General features: G+C 35.0%; 1 protein-coding gene across 7 annotated transcripts in view; it reads left to right on the top strand.

Annotated features, from left to right (window-relative positions):
* Positions 1-12,647, top strand: part of LOC149783017 (uncharacterized) — a 194,302-nt gene that overhangs the window by 95,333 nt on the left and 86,322 nt on the right. For all 7 annotated transcript variants that reach the window (XM_089934599.1, XM_089934598.1, XM_089934601.1 and 4 more), the window contains 2 exons: positions 945-1,119; positions 8,060-8,183. In XM_089934599.1, coding sequence (XP_089790725.1) covers positions 945-1,119; positions 8,060-8,183 — 299 coding nt within the window. The remainder of the gene's footprint in view (positions 1-944; positions 1,120-8,059; positions 8,184-12,647) is intronic.

Here is a 12,647-nt window from a genome sequence, read left to right as displayed (position 1 = left end):
TTTACGCGTCGCCTACAACTGGTTGTGTTTATTAGCTAGCCGGTCAAGTTTCGGGAGCAGGTAAATAGTTGTTTTGTTGGTTTCTTGTAGTTATATTGTTTGTTTAAAGTATAATTTACGTTTCAAAATTTAGTGCACGGGTCTTTATTTAGATTCAATATAGTTTTACCTAAGTTCAATAACTACAGTTTTGTTATGCGTAAACTTTCGAGTTATTACAGTACTCGTTGGTTTCTTATCTACTAAAATTTTCCGAGTTTCCTCTGACCCTTGCCACCCCATTTTTTATATTTGGACATTTATGTTGGGGTGTAGGATGAGGGTCCATTCCCGATCGAAAAGTTGGGATTCCCTGGCACCATTTGGTGTCGGCATGGGATAGCCGCTTACTATCCGGCACAGCAAACTTGAACGACCTTTCGTGGAGATATACCTGCATGAAATCGATAAGAATATGATTTATTTTCTCAGAAATTGCGATTATAGCATTCGTTATTTCTTTAATCTGCTGACAGACGAGACACACAAAAAAAAAAATACATCGTTGCTGAAATTTGACATGGAACTGGCGATTTGCATTCCTAGTCATGTGACCACACAACTATCGCAACCTACATGTCAATGACATCATTATGTTTTATCAATCACAAATATTGGGCACTTCGTTTCTGTGCGATATTGATGTTCACCTATTTTTTTTTTGCAAGTCCCTTCTTTGCTCATATTTATAAAGACCGCCTAAGCTTGTATAAAGACTTACACTATCACAGCCCCTCTACATATATATGATGATGTTAATTTACATTTAAAAGCTGAAACGCTTTTACGGCACACATATGAGAATTTTTCAGAAGCATCCGATTTTTAATACCAGATATACATGTAACTCGCCTCAATTAAAACGTTGGTTATTTGCATGTAAATGCAACCTTTGAATTTTTCAGCCCAACCAGAGCAGCTCAAAATAATGGCTACCGGATATCGCGAAGGGAAACAACTCTAACTGACAGTGGTGTAGTATATTGTTCTACACTGCCTCCTGGGAGAATCGAAGAAGATTCAGAGGATCAAGAAAACTGTGATATGGTATCCAACAAAGGTTTCGCAAAATTAGACGCGGTAAGAAATGTTATTCCCTTACTGCCCCAGTGCGTCCGAACGTCCTGGCGAGCTTTTTCATGATTGCACAGAAACTACTTGACCTAGATAAATTATATTAAAAGATTGTCGTATCATTTCAATGGCTATACATTTTTATTAGCACATTTTGTTTCGGATTTTGCTGTGTGATAATCTTATTAGCATCACTCCACACCAAACACATCACTGGAGAAAATGAAATTTAGTGGGCATGCCTTATATGGTCATGAAGATGACATAATTATATTTTGATGGCATTTAAATCAAATTTCAAGTTTTAATAGTTCATTTGTTATACCCCTACCCCCACCACCGCATCTATAGAACAGGGAATGAAGTTATCCGCGTATCCGTACTTAAGTCCTTTTGTCAGTCACATCCTCGTTAACGTAACTTGACCCACATATACTGAGTTACTGCACACAAACGTGGTAATAGTATGGTCATAAACTGACAATGCACATTTCAACAAATCACTTTCCTTTCGCAGTTAGCATCCGCCTCGGATGCGGGAGGTTGGAGATTCTAACCCTGGCCGAGTCATACTAAAGACTTATAAAAAATAGTACTAACAGCTGCATCGCTAGTCGCTCAGCATTAAGGTGGCGCTCGACAGTTTCGTATTTTACAAGGTTAGAATTTTAAAGAAAAAGAATTTCCCCGGCTTTCCTCACTGGTTGTACTGGCTATTTAAATAAGACCTTGTATATCTTAGGTATAATGCAAAGAACTTTTAATTCCCTTTATTTTCATGTATGATTGATGGGTGTAATGTGGGTTATAGAGTATACAGCTTGACCTTACTCCAGATGTGCACCTTTCAAAAACGTGCTAGCTCTACTTAGTCATTTTCACTTCCTGAACTTCAGAGGTAAAATTGTATAAAATAGAGCCGATAACTTTTTTCACATTTATATATTTGGTAATTCATTCATTGCACTTTCAGAAGCTGGTATTGTCTAGTCTGGCAAAATTCATTTTCCCTATTTTAATAGCTGCTATGGATAGTGTACTTTAGACTAATTCAGGCTGATTTTTTTAGCACAAGGGAGCAGTCATTTTAGTTAGCAGTGTGCTTAAATCACGTACAATTTCCAAAAGTACAATATCCAAAGAAATATCATCCACATTACATTAATGTAGCATATAGGTATGCCAACATTCTCTCCAATGTGCATGTTTTAAATACGAACAACTTCACCTTACATATGTCACTTTCTCAAAAGTACATAATAACTGGTGAGCGCCCTCTAAGTGGTCAATGTTAGGTCTGGTCGGCCTGATGTCAGGTTAATGTGACTGGGTGGGACATCATGCTACATGTCTGCGGCATGATGCCCCAGTGCTAGACATCACTATAAACTGCCACACTGCAGACATCGTGGCTATATGACTAAAAAATTGTTAAAGCTACGTTAAAAATCCTAATCACATATCACACACACACTTTCGCAAATTTTTGTAAGAATTATTGACCGTTCTTTATTGTAGCATGACATAATTTCTTTAGATCAATAAGCCTTGCAGTTTTTCATTGATTGCCATGAACGGTTGTAAATATCTTGGCAATCGCCGAGGATGCGCAAGTCGATAAATCACGGCCCCCCCCCCCTTGTTTGAGTTATTGCCCTTTTTTGTCTTTCAGCTTAACGCAGTGTATGACACAATCATGTTAATGCAGTTAGTGCCAAAGTTGTTGATAGACTGGTAAATAGTATGGACATCACCTGAACACGGACACTTTGCTCTCACAATTTATATTACAGCTATTGTCCTTTTTCCTGCAGATGAATGTAATTTGAAAAAGAATTTTGTCAATGCAACTTGTTTTTCATTTTTTCATTATTTTTTATTTCTGTAAAACGTGGTACATTTTACGATCATCAGAAGAAAACATGCGTCTTGGCCATTCATTGTACTTCCACAATTTTCACAAGAATTATGCCTTCTTTTAACTACAGATTCGTGTTCAACAAGTCCATAGGGGTGGGGTGCTGATAAAGCGGAGCATTATTTATGTGAAAAAATTATTCCTCTGTGAGAAACATCTAGGTTGTCTTCTATTTACGTCTTTCTAGCTTTTCAGTTCCCTTAAAATAACTAATTTAACAGGAAAAAAGCATAGATTTTCAGTCAAATTGAAAAAAAAATTGAGAAGGGGTATCTAATTATTTGCATTTTTTATAACCACGTTACATTGCAAAATAAAAGGTCACCATTTAGAAATATTTTTATCAGATGTTATTCAAGAAAGAAATTTAAATTCTATAATTTTTTTGGATGCATGTACCTTGTTTATGCTATAAATTTTAGCTTCTATCGGCATATCGTTCTTTAAATGGCGTTGAAAACGTTGGACTGCAGAGCAATAGCTTTTAAAAGAACCTTCCTTTCCAATCTGATAAATAACAATGTTTTAATATATTATCAACGTCACTTTTGTCAGCAATCTATCTAACATATTTAGTTATGTGCGGTGAGTAACAAAAAAGATAAAAGGTCCTTTCTTTTTACACCGAGGACAAGTGTAAAACTACATATAAGAAACCAGGTCATAGCACAATTGTAGCAATTTTCTTTCCTGACGCACATTTTAATTAACGATGAACACGTTATGAACGTGTCAAATATTTGTACTTCAGTTGAAAACCGGAACATGGTAAATATTCAATTGTTCAGGTTCTTTCACAATAACTTCGACCACGATTGAAATCTGATTTTAGTTTTTGAATTTACTCTATTTTCAAAAGAAGCACCTCAGCAAGATTTGCTCCATTTGTTATCGACCACTACACACAAGGCCATATTTGACTTCAAAAGTGTCCATTGTTTAAGTCGAGTTTTTTGAATAATAACATAAACGTCATACAAAAATCCAATTAAACTACTGAATGTCGTACAATTTTCATTCTCTTTTGGGGATTTTGTTTGTTTGTGAACTCCATTTCTGAAACTAAATAGTGAGAACTATTGAGATAAAACGTGATTTAAAAGCTTGATTCTTTATTCCCTCGATGTCGCCTCATTCAGTGTTCAGAACTGTTTGTCATGTTTCCATGGTGTTAAGGGAAGCTAATCGTCTCGAACGCAGTCTGTGATATCTTAAAGACGTTAAATAAATATTGGAAGCTGATGACACACTAATCTATTCTTCCAGCCGATACCAGCATCAAATATCAATGTTTGTATGCTCACTGTTAACTGTATAGTCACTTTGACACTGGGTCTGGAGATTTAGATTAATATTTTGCGACACATCAAGTTTTCTCCATCTGCATATATTAGCAACATTAGACAAAACGTATTCGAATTACTCACATATATTGACAGAACCAAATGACACTTCTGTACAATACAGTAAACAGACTCATCTTTGGGTCATTGGGGTAGAATACGTGACGAAATCTCAATGAAGCTCGGATTTTTAAAGTTTATGTTTCTGCTAAAATTCTTAATTAAACTTTAATTTCCTGTTCATTTTACTTCGATTTAAAAAACAAAATGTATTTTATAGTAAATTGAGTGATACCATAGACATGCAGAGAACTAGCATGGATTTTAAGATATAGGAAGCCAAAGTTCGCGGAGAACAATTTTATTGACAATAAATAGACGACCATATCAAATGTAACATTTAACTACTGCACTGGAAGCACCTGATCTCAAACCGGATATTGAATATAGAACCCTTGAGGTGAAGATCGAGCGAGAGCTTATCGTTATTTACTATGCAGACACTGTCATTGCCATTTGCCTTGCTTTTTACCTCCTTCATGGCTTTTAGGGACACGTATTAACATGACCTTGTACGTATTTCGTCGTAATATATATACATGGCGGCTATGTGGGTAATTGATCGTATAGTGTACGTAGGTGCATTAATTAGAACAATGTAGTCATCTGAATTTTACCTGTCGTATTTTTAAAACTTTCTTTGGCAAGGCCGAAAGAAAGAAAGCCGCATTAGTGTCATTGGTCTTGACTACTACAAAGGCCACAGCTAATGATCCCGAATAACATAGAAAAAGATAATCGTGAATAGGAAAGAATGCTAAGCATTTGAATAAATACGTATTAAAAGCAAACACAAAAAGTATTAATGTTTAGAACCTAAAGCTGTTTCAAAAATATTGATAATAATTAAGGAAAACAATCAGAATATTTTATTTTTAAGGGAATATTATAAATTGATTATTTTCATCGTCTGAGCATGAACATTTTCATATAATTGTTAAAGGTGGTATTTTCCTGTTATTCAACTATTTCAAAGGTGGAAAATAATTTCTAAATCCCATATACTCGAGATATTTCGCGTTGTGAAATATCGTTCTCTCAGTTACCAGGTAAGTTTTCCTCTCGTCACTCTTGTAAATTCAGACATCGAATTGGGAAAGGTTGCATCGGAACAAACAAAAATTATTCAGCAAATCTGAGCTATTTTTCATGCGTTATGTTTGAGTGCTATTTTATGTGCCAAATACTTAATATGTAAGAAAATTCTTATCCACTTCAATCCAAATTATGTTCATTATTTTTTTATTACAGTCAAAAATTAGACAGATAATATCATATTTCAAAAGATTATAATAAAATAAGAATAAAATAGCCATTCTTGTGGAATATTGCGTCTCGTTATTTGGATCTCCGCCATGCAATAGAGGGCCATGGAACTGATAGATGAATACCGATGCATTACAAGACGACAGAAAGAAGACAGGGAGTACATTTGTACCATATATAAATTAGGCCAAAAAAATCAAAAAGAAGATATTAAATTGGGTTGGCTGACTAGAAGCAGATAGAAAGATTGCAAAGAGACTAACAGTTACTTCTTAGAGAGAAATTAGCAGATTCGCTAGATGGATTCATAAACACACTGAGGCACTTGCATACCAAGAATATCTTTTAAATTTTAAGAACATGTTGTATGACAGATATATAATATCTTAAAACCGATTTAATAGAAAAGCCAACTTAGCATTATAACCGATTTATACTCAGCACTGTAGTAAAAGTCTTGTTTCTGAAACTTTTCCACCCTTATTTCCCATATTGTCTTATCTCCAGAGCTTGGGTAACAGAGAGCAATTTATGTATGTAGAATTACACCGGCGATATTAGCGCCCGGGCTTGTGTTTGAAATGTCACGCTCTCATTTCTCAATCCTTCTTACGTAGAGAGTATAATTGTGAAGAAGAGAAAGAAATGTAGGTATGGCCGAATTATTCATTGTTTGATGTGATCAAGTCATTAGGTTATCAGATTGCAATTTCATTTTACGTGTCGACGATCTCTCCCAAAAATATGCATAACTCTTATTTAGAATCGATAAAGTGGACTACTATTTTAAAATGTATGCATTTTTTTTGTTCGGGCCATTCAATTTTCTTTAAGCTTTACAAACTCTAGACTGTAGTTAGCTGTACGAATTATTTCCCCATCTCGTGTATATTCGGGCAAGACTGCTGGAATTACGAAATCAGTTTTTGTCGTAATTTCCAACGTGGAATGAAAATTCAGAGTTAAGTAAGATGATTAAAGAGTGTACATCATGGATATTGGTGACTCCACGAATCTCCCCTCTTCGCAGAAGCCGAATATATCGAAACGATAAAGATTTTATTAAAACTTTCAATGTTTCATTTTCTTTTAATATTTATTCTTCTTTTATGTTTTCATTTTCCTCATCGGCAGATCGCCAGCGCGTTACCACTTCAACAACTGCGGTTACCTGGAACCTCGGTAGCTCATTATATAGTGTCGGACTAGCTATCCATGTGCCGAGGGTTCGATACCCGCCTTGGCCAGCATGGTTTGGCTGTCTCAGTGTGTCATTGTGAAAGGCAATGAACACCGATTTTCACTGCATAATATAGCCAATAATGTATTAAAAATACCATTAAACCCACAAAAATACCACAAAAACGACTGTTGCTGCTGCTACATCTCCTATCATCGCCGTCATCGTCATCATCATCGTTATTGTCCTGTTCATGTTAGTGGGTAGCGAGACATGTGAGTTTGCTAAGGTTTGGGTTGAAGTTCTTTATTTGCGTATATTTCGCAAAGCTCTTTGTAAATCCCAAATACCTGAGATGAACCATATAGTACAAGTCACACGGGTCATGTAGGCATTCAACACGGACTATTTTAGTAATGGGTGTCATTTTTTAGAATTTGCTTCTACATATCTTTAAGTGGCAAGTATTGACTTCATAGGGATTCATATACATCCATATTCCTTTGGAAGGTCATTATTTAGACGCTCGGAGAGACGCATACGGCAGAATCAATGTTTAAGTACGTATATATTTTTGGACCTAAAGGTATGATCCAGAACAATCCGGATTGAATGTCGCGCGCTGTGATGTCAAAATGAAAGCTAACATATTGAAAAACAGATTCGTGTTACCCTTGGTCATGACGATTCCACTCGACGCCCTCTTATTTTGACCCAAGCTTAGGACATGGCCACCATTATAAAAGTTCATAGCGATAGATAATTTTCGTCTGGAAGTTTCTTGGTGACAGCTAAGTTGCAGAGCATTCAATGATCAGGATTGAACAGACTATGGTTAAAGAAAATTAGTGTTAAATTTTAAAAGAAGAATTTATGTTTAATTTGAAATGAGTAAATGCGAATACATGACCCATGTGACCTGTACTATAAAATAATACATTCTTCGACATGCACTCTCGGACCTTGTATCTTGGGATCAAGGTCACTGTCACAGAAACTTTGCATTAAGGTTTTGGGTTTCTTGGTTAAGAATTTTTATGTCATTATATTTCTTAAACCCCTTGACGGAGTTACTTCATCTTGGCGTTAATAAATAAAAATCCACGTGCTGTTTTCGGCTTCTGCTCATATAATTATTATTATCATTATTATTATTATTATTATTATTATTATTCACAGACGACACTCCATGCTTTGGGTTGGACATCTGGTGGTGTAGACGATGGATCCCGAAGTCAAATAAATGAAACTTCAAACAGAGAGGAAGAAGCAGCAAACAGTTCAGGAAAGGAGAGGAAAGAAGGTATTATAAATACAAAGATCTGAATATATAGCAAGTAAAATGGGGCTCAATAACCAGATAGTTTCTACTCTAACATACAAGAAAAAAATCTTTCGGTGATTTAAAAATGAATTCGTACGTTTTAGCATGACCTGAATTTTTCACAAGTAGAGTTTTATTAAATAGTTAGTGGACTGTCTTATTGGTTTGCAGTGTTCAGACGTTTGCCGGAACACGAGGGCGGTGTTGATCCCTAAGTCGAACCATAACGTACTAGTCCTTCAGTATATCCAGTATTATGTGTTACAAATACGCTATTCAGGGCTGAACAGTGAAGCACAGTTGCGAATACAAGTACACAATGTCTCTTGTACATTTCTTTTTTACACAGATTCGTCTGATGCACGTTTGATACAGTATTAACATAGCATGTGTACAATAATGATTGCATTAATCTCACATATAAAACTGAGAATTCAGATTAGAGATTGCGCCCCAACCCCCATCTTCGCTTACCAAGATTCCGATATGATAACCCTATCTACACTTTGGCGGATTGAACAGATATATTGGTGCTTTGTCATAGCGATATCTATTGATTTCATGAGTTGCCTCCCACCCAGTATGTAATGCCAACTAACTAACAGCGTGGTACATTGTACATCGTTCGAAACTTGTAGAGGCCTTTGACCTAAAAATGATACTTTGTAAGTTTAACATCGAAAGTATGACTATATAACAGATGGAAGCCATTACGGGTATATTTGAATCATAGCTATTTGTGCAAACACAGACCAGCAGTGGAAAATTGCTTATTTATCAGTCCATTCAAGTTGAGTGCTCCCATTGTCTCGATCATGTAGGAACAGTGTTCAAATTTTAACAGCTTAATTTTGATTGGATGTGGTGACTTACCGCCGTATCCAATGAAATTCGCAGACCCGAAGCACACAAATATCTGCTCGATACGCCAAGTTGTTGATAGGGCTATCACGTCGGAACCTTGGCTAGCGAAGATGCTCAACCCTAAATGTATGCGTTAACTGAATATAATCATTAGAAACAGCCAACCTCCTCCCCCCAACAAAAAACAAACAAACAAAAAATACGCGTTAACCAACCATGATCATTTTTAGCAACATTCTTTGCAAGCAAAAATTTCAAGTTAAGTATACAGTCACCACATTCATTGCTCTTTCAAGTCAACTTAAATATGTGTGAAGGCATATTATAATAATGCGTTGGGTGAAAGATATTTAAAAAGGAAAATTACATCAGTTATACTGTTAGTAAGCTAGTTGATGTACCTTTCGAAAAGATTGAAAACTCAATTGTAGTGTGAGAAAAGTGAGTATCGAAGGGGTTTTTCTTCTCCGATAGGGAACACACACACAAACACACAAATACATGCATATAGTTTTCACTCTTTTCGATATATATATATATATATATATATATATATATATATATATATATATATATATATATATATATATATATATATATATATATATATATATATATATATATATATATATATATTATATACTATGCATATATATTATGCACACTGTCTCGTTGATATACATCGAGATTTATAAATATTTAATTGAAAGGAAACGAGGCTTTCCGAGTTTCCTCTCAATGAAAAATTTATACAACCGGTGGTATATCAAAGATACAGAGTACATATTATATGTATATTTTATGTAAATCACATTAAAAAATACCCATACTTGCATTTCCAACGCAGTTAAGATTAACTACAAGCAAATCTGTATTGACGGAATGATTGAACTATGCACAGCCCTGTCAAGTGTTTCCGCTACAAGTTGTAGTTTATAACCTTTTGCGAATAATCGCAATCGCCTTTGTAAATTGATAAGTTGCTTCTTCAGGTTTTTGAACTTCTATTTTGATTCATATTGATTAAATCAATATGAAACACACGTATGATTTAAACAAGAAAGAAGGTTTCAATGAAGAAAGTAGAGCACTACAAAAACATAACATGGTTAACTACTGGAATACTGAACGTGCTGGCTTTCACATAGCGACCCGCATATTTAAACGAATTGGGACTGTAAACTAAGCGAAATGATGAACCAACAAAAGGTATTTCAAACATTTAAATGTATTTCAGATTATATCGATCATTATTATCACATTGCTACCAACCATACAATTGTTCCTTTCATCCATTTCTAACTTTCCACTTTCCGTTGAACATCGTGTGACTACATTTTTCCATCATTCATAGGTCCAGAGACATCGTCACATGACGCAGAGAGAGAGAGAGAGAGAGAGAGAGAGAGAGAGAGAGTGTGGTGATGGGGCTGGGGAGACTTACCATAAAGGAATTTATTAATTGCCAATCCCTATGACTCTTTATTGGTCAGTTACTATGCTGCCTTACTAACCCATTTAGTGATATTGAAAGGCTGAGGGAGGGCAGTGACCTTCGGACATTTTAGCGTTAAATAATATGTCCTTCTCACATGTACCGTACAGGCTTGTCGGGCTGTTGCAAATTTGTATCATTAGTGTTGTGAACCGTCAGGAAGTCCCAGGTTCTTCTAGGTTACTTGGTGCATGTTCAGTTTTCTTTGTTTCTCTCACTCCACGTCCTCGTATTCTTCCCCTTATGCACGAGAGAGAGAGAGAGAGAGAGAGAGGATTTCGATGAAATTATGCACCATGCTTAATTCATTTCGAAGACGGGTATTAGTATTTTACCCTTATATTATTACAACGCTAATGATTAATCAGTGGAAATTCATTACAGATATAGAGAATATAAAAGCGATAACCTACTGCTGAAATAAAACATAATGTTTTATATATATATATATATATATATATATATATATATATATATATATATATATATATATATATATATATAACATTTTTTAAAAAAAATTTCAATGAAAATAAAGGTATATATCGGGTATAAAAATTTGTAACTATTCAAGCCGACGCGTATTATTTCTTAAGAATAAATTTTGCTAAATTAATTAAGCATTATTCCATACTAAAATTTTTAAACCATCACTAACTGACAATATTCTTTTTTAAATATATATCTTCAGAATGTGAAGATGGCGGGAGGGGGGACAGGTGGACGGGTGGTCTAAAGCGGTCACCTTTACCGATCACTGCCATCTCAACCTCAGTAGACCTGGAGTTGGCTGTTGTGTGTATGAGAGAAAACTTGCGACTAGTTTCCCTTCGGTCGGTTGTTATTACTGGAGTTTTCTCGTGTTCTTCTTCGTCTACCATTTATACTGGCCGCCATGAATTGCCTATTATGTGCTGAAAAAATGGCGTTAAATCCACAACAAAATTCAGATGTGTGGACTTTACTGGCATCACTTATACATTTGTTATAGAAACACATTTAGACAGCATATAGCTAATTCTACGCTCTATTATAATTGAATTGAAGTTTCACATAATCAGTCTGTAGTCGACACTAGGAGCAAACTCTTACGGAGATTGTCGATTATTAACCGAAATAGAAAAACTCGTAGACAAATAAAAAATACTATACACTAGATCTACTAGTACCTTGGAGCCATTCTTGATATCCTTGCTGGGTCTCCGATAGCACTGATTACTCATTTGTGATGATATTAGAGAGAAAACGTTTTGTTAAAAATAAGTGCTCTGTTCTTTATTGTTTACCAGGCTTAGTTTTAATTTAGCTATCATTTTTCAAAATTGTTCGTTCACGCGATGTGATTCACTGGTTGGCTTCGGTAGCTATCCAATCAATTATCATAAATGCTTTAACTTTGTTTGGCTAATAAATACCATAGCTTTCACCTGCGTACAAATGTCGACTGAAACAAAAAACACTATCAACACAATTTACCATGTGACATGAAACTCCATTCTTAATATTGCATCCAGCACGATTTTTTAAAAAAAATTTTTGCGTGGTGGTGGTGTTTTTGCAAAATGTTATTTTAAGGTTTATAATTGGTCGACCATCTACCATGGATACTGAAGAACTTATAAAGCTAGTTATCCCAATTAAATTTATATTTGAATACCTAATATCGTACCACATTTTATCATACAAAAGTGCAAATGTTAAGATCAAGCATAGTGGATATCTAATGTGGAGCCTATGCAAGACATAACTGACAACCGTTTTGATTTTAGACTACAAAATATTAAAGATATTAAAATGATTTGGTTAAAGAGATCTAAAAACTATATAGGTGTTAGAAAGAAATGTATAATAACATACAAAGTCTTTAATTGGGTGGAGGTTACCATGGCAACAATGTTAAGTATTGTATATATAATAACTACTGGATTAGATGTTGAGGGAATAGTCACGGGCATAGTTGTTCCTTTGACCTTTGACCTGGTGCATTGCATACCGTAAAAGAAATACAATGTGCTACATCTAACATTCAAACATATTTACAAGCAATAGAACTTAGCATAAACTGTTAGAGGGATATTTTGGAA

The sequence above is a fragment of the Sinohyriopsis cumingii genome, chromosome 15 (genome assembly GCF_028554795.1).
Source record: "Sinohyriopsis cumingii isolate HCF-2022 chromosome 15, ASM2855479v2, whole genome shotgun sequence".
NCBI lineage: Eukaryota > Metazoa > Mollusca > Bivalvia > Unionida > Unionidae > Sinohyriopsis > Sinohyriopsis cumingii.
The sequence above is the reverse complement of the archived record's forward strand: the minus strand, read 5'-3'. Positions and strand labels throughout refer to the sequence as shown.